General features: G+C 42.6%; 1 protein-coding gene across 2 annotated transcripts in view; it reads left to right on the top strand.

The window, feature by feature from the left end:
- PRKAG2 (protein kinase AMP-activated non-catalytic subunit gamma 2) overlaps positions 1 to 12,664 on the top strand; it is a 30,461-nt gene extending 17,797 nt beyond the window's left edge. Inside the window, exons 5-11 of one of the 2 annotated variants that reach the window (XM_006100992.3) lie at positions 296 to 350; positions 1,372 to 1,498; positions 4,151 to 4,316; positions 4,638 to 4,675; positions 5,968 to 6,114; positions 9,961 to 10,054; positions 12,361 to 12,664. In XM_006100992.3, coding sequence (XP_006101054.1) covers positions 296 to 350; positions 1,372 to 1,498; positions 4,151 to 4,316; positions 4,638 to 4,675; positions 5,968 to 6,114; positions 9,961 to 10,054; positions 12,361 to 12,392 — 659 coding nt within the window. In that variant the 3' untranslated portion in view covers positions 12,393 to 12,664. The remainder of the gene's footprint in view (positions 1 to 295; positions 351 to 1,371; positions 1,499 to 4,150; positions 4,317 to 4,637; positions 4,676 to 5,967; positions 6,115 to 9,960; positions 10,055 to 12,360) is intronic. The other variant, XM_023764547.1, reaches the window with a different exon arrangement.
- The last annotated feature ends 4,689 nt before the right edge of the window (positions 12,665 to 17,353 follow it).

A 17,353-nucleotide genomic window follows, 5' to 3' on the forward strand; every position in this document is an offset into this window, starting at 1 on the left:
TGGCAGCATCTAGTGCCTCTGCTGGCATCCGCTTTTATCAGATCTCTTGACTTCTCATTTTTACAGCATCTCTTGTAATACTATTTTTAAATATTTAATTTGTCCACAGAGGCAACATCCAGTTTGAGAGTTACTTAAAATGGCCATAACTATAATTAACATGATAGTGTTCAGTCAGTGAAATTTGGTTTGGGTCTTTAATTATTACCTATAAATGGAAGGGTATTTTAATTTATGTAATAATTGCAAACAGCAAATATGTTACTAATTACATCTTTTCTTTCTGTAAATACAGAGCTTTATTTACAAGAAACATTTAAGCCTTTAGTGAATATATCTCCAGATGCAAGGTAAACGTGGGCCGTTTTTCTCCTTTGAAAACATTCACTCAGATCCATCTGTTTTGTTACGATGATTGATTGGTTAATAGATTTTTCTTATCTAGATAAGGGCCAGCCTCCTTAATTCCAAATATTAAATTCAGTAAGTCTAGAGATAATAAAAATCACAGCTTCTATTGATGGAAGGGGTTGATCATGGACTAGGGGGCTGGTCATACTAAGCAGTGTTAAAATCCAGGTCACCTGTAGCAGAAGTCCGTAGGGAGCGCATGAGGACTGCAGGCTCCTGGGCTCTGCCCCACCTGTGGAACGGTGTGTGGGAGTTGCCAGGAATGTGAGCTTGCTGACGTGCTGTGGAGCTGAAAAGTCAGTCTCTCTCAGCCATCGGTCCCGAGGGGGCCCGGAAGAAGGGCTGCCCTCTCCAGTCTTCCAGCCCAGACATTTTTTTACCAAGCCTCTGCGATGGCTCTCGTCCATTTCCACGCTTATATGGAAGCATTCTTAACTCTAGAACCCCAGCGAGAAAAAGTGGAATGTTGATTTTTAGTATTTTTATTTCCAAATCCCAACAGACACACCTACCATGCCTCCTGGTTGGCAGTCACAGGAGAGGCCAGAGCTGCCCAGAAGTGGCTGGCCCAGCAGGAAGCAGCCAGCGGCCAGTCCAGGCCTGCCCCCCGCCCCCTCACCCCCAGCTGCCTCTGCCGCTGGTGGTGTCGCCCGTTAGCTTTCCTAGGGGTTGGCGTCTGTCATTTCTCAAATAAAAGCAGTAAATGTGCTTCTAGAAAACTGCCAGAGATTTGTAGCTCACACTTGTGTTTGAGATTTATTAGCACAGATTGTGGGGGGAGAAATCAGAATGTTTACCGAGATCTCCAGTTTAAAACTTTCCCAAACCACTGTTACAAGTCATTCAACCTCTTATGATTGTAATATAAAAACACTGGAAATGCTTTGAAAGCAGGGGTGGTCCAGAGCTTTCTGATTTGTCCTGAAAGCCTCCTAACAACTTTAATGGCTTTTCCCACAGCCTCTTCGATGCTGTAAACTCGTTGATCAAAAATAAAATCCACAGATTGCCAGTTATTGACCCTATCAGTGGGAATGCACTTTATATACTTACCCACAAAAGAATCCTCAAGTTCCTCCAGCTTTTTGTAAGTAGCTTTTAGTGTTTCTAAAGACATAGCTGCATCTACTTTATAACTAATTTACTTCAAGTAAATTGGGTCCTGTTGCCCTCGTAGCAGAAATCGTTAGTTGTGAGGTCTCCATTTCTAAACTTCAGTTTCTCAACTTACTGCTATTTGAATTGTACATTCTCAAACGTTGATTCCAATTAAAAAGTATCCAAATAATAAAAACACTCCGAATTCTCTATTTAAATTAGAATATTTTATCACCTAAAATATTCTAATTTGCAAGTCAGTCTAATTAAGGAATTGCTACACAAGATAAATTGAGCCAATATTTATAGCAAATTGCCTTACGCTGCTTTATTGGGATCATGGTTTTGGAAACATATATTCAAAAAGAACTGTCCCCAGAATTAGCTTATTAACGGCAGCCATGGGAGGAAAACCCAAAGCAAATAAAATTTTGGCAAGAGAATACTACCATGTTGGTCCAAATTAGGGCTGTGTCATCTGTAAGTTTTCTCAGCTGCATTTGGAATGAAATGGTTTCATCATCGTACAAAACTTAGACCCTCTTCGGTCGGCAGGTTTCAAAGAGGCTCAGAGGGACCGAGTGTTCACAAAAGGGCTTTAAATTTGTCCTTTTAATGATAGGCACTGAATTTGATTTTTTCCTGTTAGGACATGCACTGAGTTTGATGTTACAGGCAATTGGTCAGCCAGAACCAGTAGGCGGCTTCATTCATGGTTCAGGAGAGATCGCTTGAAGAGTCTTTTTTTTTTTTTTAAGAAGTTACTAGACATCAACAATGTGCCTCCGATTAGCTCTCCCATTCCTTACCCAGCTTCAATAAGGCAGTGGGTGGCGCTCTGGAGTGGGGAGCACCGCCCACCTCTGCTGGACAGAGCACCGAGGGTGCAGTCACTGGGAGAAGCTCCTGTCCATCAAACCAGTCCCATATTTTAATAGTTTACGTGGAAAAGTAACACTCTTCATGTTTAAAGTAATGCCAAGGAAGAAGGTAGGAAGGAGAAGAGTCATTTACAAGGAGGCATGAGGTTTGGTAGAAAGATGGTCCAGGGAGGAAGAATTGGGGACATGTAGGCGCTACGTTGGTCAGACCTGACCTCAAGTGAGCTGGGAACAAAGTCACCTTCGCAATGAGCTTCCACAGGACCGGGGTGGGGCGGGCATGGAAGGCCCACAGGCCCGAGCCCAGGTGACCCCTTCGAGACAGCATTTTAAAGCAGTTCCAATCCCAAGAGCTAAATACTGTTAAGCATTTACAATAAGGTAGGCACTGTCCTACGCAGGTCACATGATGAATCTAATCCTCACCACCCCCCTCTCAGGTAGGTATTTTTATTAATCCCGTTTATAAGTGATGAAACCCAGCGAGGTTGAGTGACTGCCACCGTCACTACTGGCAGGCCGACCAGCAGCCTTTCTCAGCCGCTGCTTCCCCCGACCCCACCCGCGAGTCCAGTGACTCCGAGGCCAAGTGGTTGGTTCCGGCACCTTCCCACGGCTCCGCTGCCTTGGGAAAGGAGCAGCAGTTTGAGACGGGCCTCTGGCGTTTTCTCCTCTAATAATACTAGAGGAGGTTGCCTCTGCTGGTACTGCCTTGTATTTGGGCCAATATGGTAATTAGAGCCGTGCTAGGAGAATAGCCGAATAGCTAGAGGTTTTCTGATCAAAATACAGAACTTTAAAGAAGTTTCAAAACCTGACTTTCACTGAACTGTGAGCTCATTTTCTGAGAAAAGGGAGTGTCCCCTTGGGGACATTGGACCGTCAGCCGAAGCGCACAGTATGGAACGGGTTATCCTGCGTCACCACCGGCTAGATGACCTAATAGGGCTTTCTTTTTCTCTCTAAATTTCTAGGAGTCTCATGATTTGAATATTGATGAGCTCTTTGACTTGAACATTTTGTTTCTTCTAATTGTTCATCTTTCCCGATAATTATAAGGTACACCAGGAGGATGGAATCAGCTACACCCTGTATAAAAGGTGGACTTTTGAAACCATAGACCCTATTTTGTTTTAATCGCACGTGACCCTAGACTTCTCTCTTCTGACTTCTCCCTCCTCCTCTAAAATAGCCCTGAAAAAAAGAAAAGTTCACTATTAAAGGGTTTTTAAATTCTGTTCAGTTGGCCTGTCCTTTACTCCTAGGAGACAAAAACTGGAGTTCTCCAAGGAGAGTTGGGTGTGAGGGGAGACGGATGGTGTGAGGACGAGCTTACAGCTCGGACAGCCACCGTCAGACACTTGGGTTTGGACGTGTGTGGGTTCTAATAAGTATCACCTAGTGAGGGCCCAGGAGCAGGGGTTTCCCACAAATACTTACAAATAAGGATTCTTGGTGGCTTCTGGGCCTTAACTTCCAAAGAGACCCATTGTTCCCTTCTGTCCTCTTCTCAGTGGGCAGAGAGAAAGGGGAAATGTTACACTGTTAGTTCTTTGCAGTATTTTACTAAGTAGTTAGAGATACTGGACTTAAACTGGTTTGAACAAAAGACAGTTCTTAGAGTCACATTTTCGTATTGACTCAGATTGTTAGAGAACACTGGCTTGACTCTGTCGCGCTGGTTTTTCATTCGTGTGGGTGTGTGAGCGCGAAGAAGGCCTGTTTGCGTCTAGAGCGTTTGCACTTGTCCTCCCGTTCAGATGTCCGATATGCCAAAGCCCGCCTTCATGAAGCAGAACCTGGACGCGCTGGGAATCGGGACCTACCACAACATCGCCTTCATCCACCCCGACACGCCCATCATTAAAGCCCTGAACGTCTTCGTGGAGAGACGAGTGTCCGCCTTACCTGTTGTGGACGAGTCAGGTCTGTTTGGCCATAAACAGAAAAACTGTTTATCTCAGTGAAGTTACTGTCAGATGGCCTCGCCCCTGAGAGAAGTGGGGGAAACGAACATTTAGACATGGTGAATAAATTCAGCACTGAGGAGCACTCAGGATAATGAGAACTTTAAACTGGCATATTCTCACACTTTCCATTAATACAGGATTTCACGTTCATTTAAAAATAGACACGCTCGTTCTATTTAGCAATATGTAATTCTTAACCATGGCCCAGTTAAGATTGATTTTAAATGTTATTTTTTTGTTCCTAAGATACTTTTCTAACATATATTTTCATTTTTAGGGAAAGTCGTAGATATTTATTCCAAATTTGATGTAATTGTAAGTATTTTTAATTTTGTTAAACCTGTCATCTAAAATGCATTTAAAACATACTAATTCGTTTTTGTGGTTTTCCATCATTTAATGATTTCTAGCTTTTTGGACTGTAAAGATCTTATCAGAGAATTCCATAGAGGCCCTGTAGTAATTGTACTTTTAATATTCATTGGTTTAGCAATGAATAATATACTACAGTATTTTATAAATCTCCGTCTTTTCAGTACATGTATAGTTTATCCATCACCACAGCGTGCGTATATATTTTAAATGGTCTTTGTTCTATGTGGAGGTGTTGTTTATTCCACCAACGGGCACGTGTGCATCTGAACTTAGTGCACGTGAACTTGTAGTCACGTGCATCCTGTTGTTTGATGATCGGGGACAACTGTCCTAAAGAAGACAGCGAATGTACCAGATAGTTACGTAAATCCCACGTGCATCCTGGTTTAAATCTAGGTTGAGTTTGGTGCTCCATCTTCCCACGTGATGCTTTTTTCTCGTTCGTTTGAAATGGACCTCCTTAGAGCCTTCCATTCCTTCTAAGAACGGGAACTGAAACTTGGTAGTGCCACGTGTGCGCACCATGGGGGCCGTCACATGGACCCCAGCCTTGAACACTCCTTTGCAGCTGCCCCAACGCCTCTCTTTCATCCTATTCTGTTTAACATAAGAGACGCCAGAAAATACGGCCATCGGAACTTGGCTGCGTGGGGTCTGCTAAGGTTAATGAGAACTCGAGGGGCCCCTAAGGAGAGTGCATCTACACTTCTTCACCCGACGCTAGCCCGACTCTCAGAAGACGCCTTATTCAGGAGGGAGCCTTGGTGGGGAGGGGATACCTTTAGAGCAGTGGTTCTCAACCTTGGCTGCACATTAGAATCACCTGGGAATCTTTTTAAAATCCTGATTTCTGGGCCTCAACCTCGGGAAATTCTGTTTCTTTGTTACTAATGTTGTGGCCTCACCCCATAACAAAGAAACAGAATTTCCGGAGGATGAGGCCCAGAAATCAGGATTTTAAAAAAGATTCCCAGGTGATTCTAATGTGCAGCCAAGGTTGAGAACCACTGCTTTAGAAGGACATGCAGTCAAATTAACAAAGTTGCTCCACCATTAAGGTCCGCCTTGTAAGCTTTAATTATCACTGCGATGACACATTACAAGCTCGTGTGCTGGTACTGAATATGCATTGATTGATGTGTTTAAAATCAGGTGGCTTTAAACTTACTAATCGCGGTCACTAGTGTGAACTTAAATGAAAGCATGTAATGCATTCTGATACTTTATTACAGAACCTTGCTGCTGAAAAAACATACAATAACCTAGATATCACCGTGACCCAGGCACTTCAGCACCGTTCCCAGTACTTTGAGGGCGTGGTCAAGTGCAGTAAGCTGGAAATATTGGAGACCATTGTGGATAGAATAGTAAGAGCGGAGGTGAGATGGCTGTTCCACATTCCTTTCCCCCACCCCCCAAGTCATACGAGCTCTAACCAGTGAATGGCGAGCTCTAACCAGTGAATGGCGCCTCAGGAATTGTGAATCTCAGGACCGGCCCATGGGGCCACCTTCAAGTTCGGTCGGAGGACACAGTTTCCCTGTTCCAGAACCTAGCATGTTACCTGGCACATAGTAGGTCACCTGTAAATATTCATTGAATGCAATTTATAAGTCCTGATATCCAGTAAACTGGCAAGATACTGCCATGGTTTAAAAAATACATACCGGAGGAAACAGGTTTCAAGAGCTTCAAGTTCCATAGGGTATTTACAAATCAAAAGTTAAAAAGGTGCAATTATATGGTTTTAACGAAGTAAATAATAAAATGTATTCTGATTTTTTCAAGTTAAGGTAATTTTCTCCCCCCCCCCCCCCCTACAGTACCTCCCTCCCGATTTAGGTACATAGCAAATGTCTAGTAACCCTGTCTCCTAACCCTCAGCACTCATGTCCCGTTATACTTACTGCCTGTAGGATTTTCAAGTATAAGGGGACGTGAGTGCCGAGGGCCAGGAGACGAGGTTACTAGACATTTATCTCACTCAGTGTGCCCATTCCTAAAATCATTCTTCTCCTTCCTTGTTAGACAGGAGAGGAATGTTCTCCTGTTCATCACTCTAGGACTGAAGGATGCGACTATGTTCCTTTTAGAACAACCCCTAATTAAGCAAAATCAATTCATGACGATAAGTCTGCTTTGATGATTATCTTAAATGCAAGAGCTCAGTCCAAGAATAAAAGTACCTGATTATTTTATAGGCTCGTAACAGGCGACTAGCTTGCTTTCTGAGAGCTTGGTGTGAAGCAGGGCGCAGTGCTCCATCCTGGGAGCAGCCTTGCGGAACCCACCCAGCCCGGCCCCCTGTCCGCCTCTGAGGTGACTCCCAGCTTCAACTGTCACGGCTGGCAGGGTGTCACTAGAATCCCAATATGAAGTCTTCCCTTTTTCTTTTCTTTTTTTAAAATATATTCTTATTGATTTCAGGGATGAAGGGAGGAAAGATAGAAACATCAATGAGAGAGAATCATCGATCAGCTGCCTCCTGCATGCCCCCCACTGGGGATCGAGTCCCCAACCTGGGCGTGTGCCCTGACCGGGAATTGAACTGTGACATCCTGGCTCATAGGTTGACGCTCAGCCACTGAGCCACACTGCCTGGGAGAGTCTTTCCTTTTTCTACCTGAATTTAATACCAATCGCCACTTGTTTTGCAGAGGGGTTTAATTGACTTAGGAATATGTCTTAACTTTTTTATTAATGTCCTTAGAATTGCATGTCTTTTGAAGATCATAATCAGAAATAGGTAAGGCATCCTTCCTATTTATAAGCACAATGGACATCCAAATGGTGGAATCCTTTAAATGATAAAAATTCATGTTGAAGAATTTTGATGCTATAGAAAAACATTAATAGAATATTGCTAAGAGAAAAAGCCCATTACAGTACTACATAACAGCATGACTCTTTGTGTTAATACACATGCATCTACATAGAAAAGCAGCCAGAAAGACTCCCACCACAGCGGTAACAGGGACTGTTTCCGGGGGACAGAGTTCCGGTTGCACCAGGCTCCTCTGTGTCCCTGGCTCTCTGTGAGCACCTGTCACGTCAGGTAGAAGGAAAAGTACCTGGCCAGTCCTAGAAGTTAATCTGGTGAACAAAGAAACTTCATTGTCGTATGAAATAGGTCATTGAGGAAAATATGGAATTGAACCGTTTTCTCAACTTACCCATCCTGGCTTTCCTCATTAAAATAATTCTTTCACCAGGTGACTTCTCAGTGGGGGACAGAGACCAATTTTCAGCTTCAGTATAGTTTGTTAGAAGAAGGATATGCAGTACCAGTGATGACATTTCTCCAAAGGAGACATACATATGGACAACAGACATATGAAAAGATGCTCAACATCATTAATCAACAGGGAAATGCAAATTAAAACCACAATGAAATACCACTTCACACCTGTCAGAATGGCTAGTACCAATAAATCAATAAACAACAAGTGTTGGCGAGAATGTGGAGAGAAGGGAACCCCCTTGCACTGTTAATGGGAATGTAAATTGGTACAACCACTATGGAAAACAGTTTGGAGGCTCCTTAAAAATGTATAAATAGAACTACCTTATGAGCCAGCAATTCCACTTCTAGTATTTATCCAAAGAAAATGAAAACACTAATTTGAAAAGATATATGCACCCCATGTGTCTGTAGCATTATTCACAACAGCCAAGATGTAGAAGCAACCTCAGTGTCCATCGATAGATGAGTGGATAAAGAAGGACATATATACAACGGAATATTATTCAGCCGCCAAAATATAAAAGCCATGAAACCCTGCCGTCTGTAACAACATGGGTGGACCTAGAGAGTACTATGCTGGGTGAAATAAGTTAGAGAAACACAAATACCATATGATTTCACTTACATGTGGACTCTAAAAAATAAACAAATGGATAAATAAGTCAGAAAACAGACCCATAGGTATAGAGAACAAGCTGATAGTTGCCAAAGGGGAGAGGGCTGGTGAACAACAACAAAAAAGACAAAATGTAAAAACAACTTCCCCCTCTTTCCTTCTCCTGCCTGCATCCCCATTTTGTACCAGGGGGACCAGGGTGTTAATGGTTCCGTATGGAGAAGAGGGGGTCTCCAAAGGAACTGACCAGTAGTAAGTTCTAAAGCTTTTAAATCTGAGACGTGGGATGTTCTCCTTCCTTCCTGCTCTAAGGATGCTTCGCTGTAGTAATACCTCAGAACATGACCTACTTGTTTATAAAAGACTTTCAAGTAGAAAAAGAGACTTGACTATAACCTACTTTGCTTTACTATTCATTTATCCTCTGAATATTATTAATATATGAACTTCATAGAGACATGATAAAAAAATAAAAAACAATCCCAGGGCGGTGGCCTGTTAGTGCTCATTTGGACTTTTTCCCACGTGAAACAGAATCTGATAGTTGTGAGAAACTGAGATACTTTTAAAAATAAAAACTAAGAGAATATGATAGCTACATTGTACTTCATGTTTTGAGTTGTATCTTTCAAATACTAATATTGTGAAATTTGAAAACTCAGCTGGACATGGCTGACTAAATTGTTCTTAAAAGTAGTCAGGCATGCCCTTAGCCGGTTTGGCTCAGTGGATAGAGCGTCGGCTTGTGGACTGAAGGGTCCCGGGTTCAATTCTGGTCAAGGGCACATACCCAGGTAGCAGGTTCAGTCCCCCAGGAGGGGATGTGCAGGAGGCAGCCAATCAATGATTCTCTCTCATCATTAATGTTTCTATCTCTCTCTCCTTCTCCTTTCCTCTCTGAAATTAATTATATATATATATATATATATATATATATATATATATATATATATTTATTTTATTAAGTAGTCAGGCAGTCCTGGCCAGTGTGGCTCAGTTGGTTGGGTGTCATCCATGCACCAAAAGGTTGTTGGTTGGAGTCCTGGTGAGGGCACATGCCCGAGTTTCAGACTCAATCCCTGGTAGAGGGTGCACAGGAGGCAGCCGCATTGATGTTTTTCCCTTTTCCTCTCTCTCTAAAAATCAGTAAAAGTTTAAAATTTTAAAAAAAGTAGTCAAGCAGATCAGCACCGCAATTGAGCTTCAGAGCCAAAGACCTTTGCATGTTTCTGTATGCTGTTACTTTCTGTAATTTGTGGGATGGATTCACTGTAGAGAATGTGAAAGATTTTTTTTTCCCTATTTTCCATTTTAAAGTGTTTTATTTAAACTTGCTTATGTGGCCTCCTTTTCTCTTGTTTGCAGGTCCATCGGCTGGTGGTGGTGAATGAAGCAGATAGTATTGTGGGTATTATTTCCCTGTCAGATATTCTGCAAGCCCTCATCCTCACCCCACCAGGTACAGAGGCCGGTTCTGACCTTCACCTCCTGAGACGGGAAGGGCACGCAGGGGCTGGTGGGTGTAGGACCCCGACAGTCCCCCCACTATTAAACGTGTGCCACAGAAGGAACACATTTCCTCCTGAGGGGGGCTTCTGTGCGTTCCTCTGTGAACCATTGTCATTTCCTTTGTGGTTGTGAAGTTTTATTCTTCCACTTGAGTAAGAGAAAAGTTTATAGAAAGCATCCTGACTCGGCCCCTCTCTGCCCAGCAGTGCCTGAATAATCGAGGATTCATTGCCAAGTTCATCAGGACCTTTTCCATTAAAAAGCTAAGGCTCTTCAGTTTTGCTTTCTTTTTAGGACTGCTAACTGGAAAACAGGAGGGAAATTCTCTGGGTTCTAACTATTGACACCATCTACACTTCAAAAACAGATGACTTTCTAGTGTGTTGAGTATATAAAACAAAAGACATAACAGACTTTTTTCCATGAAGAGTGCATGGAAATTACATTAACTGCCAAACAGCACCGATGGCTAAACTCATTTTTGCCAGATTCGCTCTGAGCCTGCCCTCAGGTCCCGGCCGGGAGCGTGCAGGGGGGCGCAGCCTTGGAAAAGAGTTGGTGTTCCTTCTGTGGCACACGTTTAATAGTGGAGGGACTGTAGGGGTCCTAACCCCATCAGCCCCTTTCCTTTTCTTTCCCCTCCTCCCCTCCCTGCCCCCAAATACAGACAACCCAGCCCTAGCTGGTTTGGCTCAGTGGATAGAACGTTGGCCTGCATATTGAAGGGTCCCAGGTTCTATTCCGGTCAAGGGCACATGCCTGGGTTGTGGGCTCGATCCCCAGTAGGGGGTGTGTAGGAGGCAGCCAGTCAATGATTCTCTGTCATCATTGATGTTTCTATCTCTCTCTCCCTCTCCCTTTCTCTCTGAAATCAATCGATATATATAAAAGCCTAAGTGACCGAATGACCGGTTGCTATGATGCACACTGACCACCAGGGGGCAGATGCTCAATGCAGGAGCTGCCCCTCGGTGGTCAGTGCGCTCCCACAGCCAACCTCCCACAGTCCCTCCCCTGGGCAGCTGGCCAACCTCCTGTGGTCCCTCCCCCCAGCCAGCCGGTCCCCACCCCCACCCCCGATCTGCCCTGATCGCCAGCCAGGCCAAGGGACCCCACCTGTGCATGAATTTGTGCACCAGGCCTCTAGTAAAAATATATTTTAAAAAAATACAAACCCAGCTTTGGGCTGCACAGATCAAGTCCAAGAATGCTAAGACAGGAGGTAAGAGACATGCACTTTGAACTCTTAAAAGTTAAACATTCAAGTGTGTGTACTACGTTACGGTATTGATTTTTTCTTTCATTCAGAAATCAGACTAGCTGAGACTAGTTCTTACAGTTGACCTCTCACCTAAAGATGCCGCCCTTCAGGCATCCCCACCGCCCACGAGAAGGCATCACATTCCCTGAGTGGGGACCCCAAGGTTGTGATTCTAGTAGAGCAGGGACGCCCGAGGCCCAGGGCGGCAGCAGCACCTGGGCTCGTCAGAAATGTACCCCGAGGGCCCCGCCCACGCCTTCCGAATCAGAAACCAGACATGGGGCCTGGTGTGGTCACTTTAAAATTTCAGATATTAGGGAACATGAAACTCATGATAATCTTTATAATCATGAGATGTTGATAAAAAGCATAAATGAATGTGAGATTGTTCATAGCATTAAACTAAAGCTGGAAACAAGCCAGGTGTCCTTGAGCAGAAGAATGGACCGATTTGTTCTGTTCGTGCAGTGGAATGCTACGAGCAGTGGCCGTGAGCCGCAGCTATGTGGGCAGCGGACAGCCCTCGGAGGCAGCGTCCAGCCGAGGAGCGGGCCCATCCAGAGAGGGATTACTCGTATCGACGGCCGAACGGCCCTTCCTGCACATCAGGAAGAGGCCTCCTCTCTGGGCAGAGCCATCCATGTGGGCACAGAACCTGGCAGTTCAGAGAAGGGCACCCTCTCCGGGTGGAGCAAGGCCCTCAGCTGTCCCTGCAGCCAAGACTCGTTGTGCATCGCAGACTCAGAGTAAACAGTGCAGCTCTTCATCCTCTGTGTCCTTCGTGTCTTGAACCATGAGCACATTGGGATGGATGGGTTTAAATCTCCATCCAGATTTGCTGCAGTCATGGTGGGTGGGGGGTGGGGAGCCTGGCGCCCACCTGCTCAGTCCCTGCCCGTCCACTGCCCGGTACACAGGACCTCCGATGTGGAGGAGCACGTGCTGTCAGGGATTTCGATATCCCTTTGAAACTTTCATTTTCCCTCTCCTGACAGGTGTCAAACAAAAGGAGCCGAAAACTGAATGACTTTTGTGAATAGAGCCCTTGTAGGACTTGAACTAAGATTCCGGGTCACGCTTTGCCTCATGAACACTGATGCCATGGAAGAGAGGAAAATGGCCAAGGATGTCTATCAGGGTTTAGTGATGGGTATTTTTTCCAGTGATGTTGAAACTAAGCATAAAAAAAGAGGACTATATGTTTTTGAAGGGTCAGGCTTGTATTAAAAGGCTATTTTCAGACCTCTGTCTGAAAGATTTCAAGTGCTGTATGTCATTAAAGTGCACTGTGTCCTGAAATGTTTATTATTTTTTTATTTCAAAGAATTCACTGGTATGGAACAGGTAACGGGGCATAAGGCGAGTGTGCGGCATACTCAGACCTAGTGCCTTACGTCGGACACAGTGGCGGGTCACCGCCACGCGGGGCGTGGGAAATGCCTGCTGGCGTGTGAGTCTTGGAACCTTTACCAAATCAGTTTGTCTTCATTAGATTTGTCCAGCAGTTGTAATTTGATCATAAACAGCTACTTTATAAAACTTTAAGGGCACGTTTATGTTTAAGTGTTCTGAAATGTAGCGTAAACAAGACTACTTACAACAGCTGTATTTATTTTTCCCTCTCATACAGTTTTTTTACACCCCTTTTGGCGGGTACATGTCACCATGCCCATTGATAAGCCATCGGTTGTTATTTTTAAATGGCAAATTTCTCATTATTTAAGTCTGGGTCTGGACAGGATGTGGCTTCTAACAGCCACCGTGGGTTTTACCAGCCGAAGCTCTGAAAGCACGTGGGGACCTGCTCTGCGGGGCTGCAGGCGGGCGCGGTGAGGGGGCGCCGAGTGCCAGGAGGACGGCCGTTTCTCTTGTGCGTTGAATGTAAAATCATGCTGCCTGGGTGACTGCTGACGCGGTTGTTTTGTAAATGTGATTGCGGCACGTACAGTGCTGTCATATGATTGAAGAGAAACACAGTGTCCTAGTGTAAGTGCTCTGAAAATGTTGACATTGTACATACGAGTATAGTTTTTTGTTTTGTTTTGTTTTGGGGTTTGTTTGTTGTTTTTCAGATTGAAAAATTAAAATAAATCTTAACTATAATTTTGTTAAAGGAGTTCTTTAAAATACCACGTGTTTCAGCATATATTAATTAAAATAATATATGCAGTTTCCACTTAGATATTTCTCCCCAAATAAAGGAGCACATGAATTCTCATATCCTTTTCCCATCATCCAAAAATAACCTTAATGATTCAATTTCTCAACTTCACATCTCTCCATTATTAAATAGCACATACAGGGTGTCCCCAAGAAATGTATACACACTTTAACAGCTGATAGTTCAATTTTGGAAATTAAATGTATTTTAATAAACACTGCCATTATAATTATTCAAAGCATGTGTAGATATTTTTGGGGACACCCTATATTTAATTTAAAACTGCCATGCAGATTTTCTTGTGCTTAGCTGTCAATTTTTCCATTCCTAGTTGGCCAGATATAAGAGGAATGGTATATATGCATAAGCAAATAGACTCCACACACACAAAAAAAAAGACTAAAATTAACAAGTGAGTTTAGCAAAGTTTAAGGATAAGAGATCATCAAAAATCAATTGCATTTCTATATAGTAACGGGCAATCAAAAATGAAAACATTTAAGATCCCATTTATAACAGCACCAAATATGAAATATTTAGAGTAAATCTGATAAAAAGAAATGCATAACCTCTACACTGAAAAGCCCTGATAATGCTGAGAGAAAATGAAGACCTAAATAAGTGGAGTGATAACACTTTGTTCATGGGTCAGAAGACTCAAGTTTGCTAAAATATAAGTCCTCCTAAAATTGACTTACAGATTCAAAACAGTGCCAGTCAAAATCCCAGCAGGCTTTTCGTAGAAAGTGACAAGCTGATTCTAAAATTCAAAGGAAATGCAAAGGACTTAGATTAGCCACGATTCTGGAAAAAAACAAGGTTGGAAGGATAAAACTATCTGATTTCAAGGTTTATTACATAAAGCTACAGTAAAGTATACTGTTGATGTAAAAACAGACAAATACATCAGACCAGATGAGTGTCCAGCAATAGACCCACCCATATACGGGCAACTGAATTTTGGCAAACGTGCGAAGGCAACTCAATAGAGAATGTCTTTTCAACAAATGGTGCTGGAACAACTGGATACAGCAGGTCTTCAAAAAACATTTCATGATAATGTTCATGAGAAAAAAATTGATTCCTGGCTGAGACCACAGTCTGTGTGGAGTTGGCACGTTCTTCTCGTCTGCATGTTTTTTTCCGGGAACTGGTTTTTTTCCCCACATCCATCCCAAAGGTGCAGTGAGGTGAACTTGTGTGTCTCAAGTGACCCAGCCTGAGTGAGTGTGTGTAGGGAGTGTGAGTGCACCACTACAACCACGTCACTCACTGAGTCACTAAAAATTGGTAAATCTTGTTTTTATTAATCTTTCTTAAATTATGTATAGCTCACATTTATTTTCATGTTTAATATTAGAAGCGTTTTGAGTCTTTATGTTTTTGTTTTGGTGATGTTTTTGTGAGCAGATATATGCCTTAGGAATTTAACTCTTGTTTTTTGTCAATTAGCCTATGGCAATATTGAGTTCCTTATACATCATTTTGCTTAGAATCGCGGTTTCCAAGAACCTATTGATGACATTGAAGGCATACTGTAGTCACATGCAAAAAAGAACTTTGCTCCATACCTTTCACCACATACAAATATGAAACAGAGCTCAACAGTTTTCAGAAGATACATAATCCAAAAATTTTATAACATACCCATAATGTCCACTATAAAATAAAAATTACTAGATCTGCCCGGCCAGCGTGGCTCAGTGGTTGAGCATTGAGCTATGAACCAGGAGGTGACGGTTTGATTCCTGGTCAGGGCATATGCCTGGGTTGCGAGCTTGATCCCCAGTGTGGGGTAGCAAGATGCAGCCGATCAATTATTCTCTCTCATCGTTGAATTACTAGATGTAAAAAGAAATAAATATATGACCTATAATCAAGAGAAAAGTCATTCAATAAAAGCAGGCCTATAAATGATTTAAAAATAACTGATAAGAATGTTAAAGAACCATCAACAAATCAACAAATGACAGTGCTGGAGAGGACGTGGAGAAAAAGGAATCCTTGTGCACTGCTGGTAGGAATGCAGACTGGTGCAGCCACTGTGGAAAACAGTATGGAGTTACCTAAAAAAATTAAAAATGGAACTCCCATTTGACCCAGTAATCCCACTTCTAGGAATATTTCCCAAGAAATCAGAAACACCAATCAGAAAGAATATATGCACCCCTATGTTCATAACAGCACAATTTACAATAGCTAAGATTTGGAATCAGCCTAAGTGCCCATTGGCAGATGAGTGGATTAAAAAAACTGTGGTACATCTACACAATGGAATACTATGCTGCTATAAAAAAGAAAGAACTCTTACCATTCGCAACAGCATGGATTGACATGGAGAGCATTATGCTAAGCAAAATAAGCCAGTCGGAGAAAGATGAGTATCACATTATCTCACACATTTGTGGAATATAATGAACAACATAAACTGATAAAAATAAATCCAGAGACAGAGAAGCATTGAACAGATCTTCAAACCTCAGAGGGAAGGCAGGGGAGGGTGGGAGGGGGGTGGTAAGAGATCAACCAAAGGACTTGTATGCATGCATATAAGCACAACCAATGGACACAGACAGTAGGGGGGTGAGGGCCTGTGCTGGGGGGTGGGAGCGGGTGGGAAGAGGTCAATGGGGGAAAAGGGAGACATACGTAATACTTTCAACAATAAAGAATTTTTTAAAAAGAATGTTAAAGAACCTACAAAAAACATGGGTATGTTGGGTAGAGATGGGAGAATTTCAGGAGAGAGATGGAAACTATAAAAGAACCAAATAGAAACCCTACAACTAAAAAATATGTTATCCAGATTTTTAGAAATCATTAAATTAGAAAGGGGAAAACAGAGACAAGAATAAGGGCTCTTTTGCTAGAAAGCTATCAAACTGTCCAGTATATATGAAATTGGGGTCCCAGAATGAGTGGAGAAAGAATATGGGGCAGAAAAAAATACTTAAAGAAACACTGGTTGGGAAGTTTCCCAAACTGGATCAAAACCAGTAACTCACAAATCAAAGTTAGTAAACCTTAAACAGCATAAAAGCAAGAAAATTACAAACACATCATAGTCAAACTCTGAACACCAAATATAAAAGGAAAATCAAAGCAGACAGGGCAAGGAATGAATATAAAAAACAGGATAGCTGGTTTCTCATCAGAAAAAAATTGAGGCCAGGAGAAAATGGAACATGTTTAAGGACAAACATACACACATACATACACACCACTGTCTACTTAAAATTCTATATCCAGCAAAAAAGAATTCTTCAAAAATGAGAAATAAAAAGGTACATGAGGGATATCTTTTTGGTGATGGAACAGTTATGTAGTTTTGGTTACACAAATCACATGTAATAAAATTGAACAGAGTTACTCACACACACACATGCATGTAAAACTGAACAAGTTCTGCGGGTTGTACGACTTTGAGTCTCTTCTGTACTGTATTTAGGTAAGATGTCACCATCCAGAGAATAGGACATGGGAACTCTATTATTTCTTGAAGTACCTACTAATCTATAATTATTTCAAAATAAAAAGTGGAGACATAAAATAAAGACAATTTTCAAATACATCAATTGTAAATTTGTTGCCAGGAGACTACAGGAAATTCTTCTGCAGAAGGAACTAGTACAGCTTAGCCCTGCAGTCTGCAAGAGCGGCACACACTGACTTCCTTCTAAAGAGAACAGTATGGAAAGGGAGGGAGAGAGTGACTTCCCAGTGGAGAAGCCTGACAGACACCCCTGAGCCAGGTGATCAAGGTCACCACCAACAGTGACAAATCATGCTGGGAATACGTTCCCTTGACAGGATGTGATGAGAATGGC

The sequence above is a fragment of the Myotis lucifugus genome, unplaced genomic scaffold (assembly GCF_000147115.1).
Source record: "Myotis lucifugus unplaced genomic scaffold, Myoluc2.0 scaffold_336, whole genome shotgun sequence".
Classification (NCBI taxonomy): Eukaryota; Metazoa; Chordata; class Mammalia; order Chiroptera; family Vespertilionidae; genus Myotis; species Myotis lucifugus.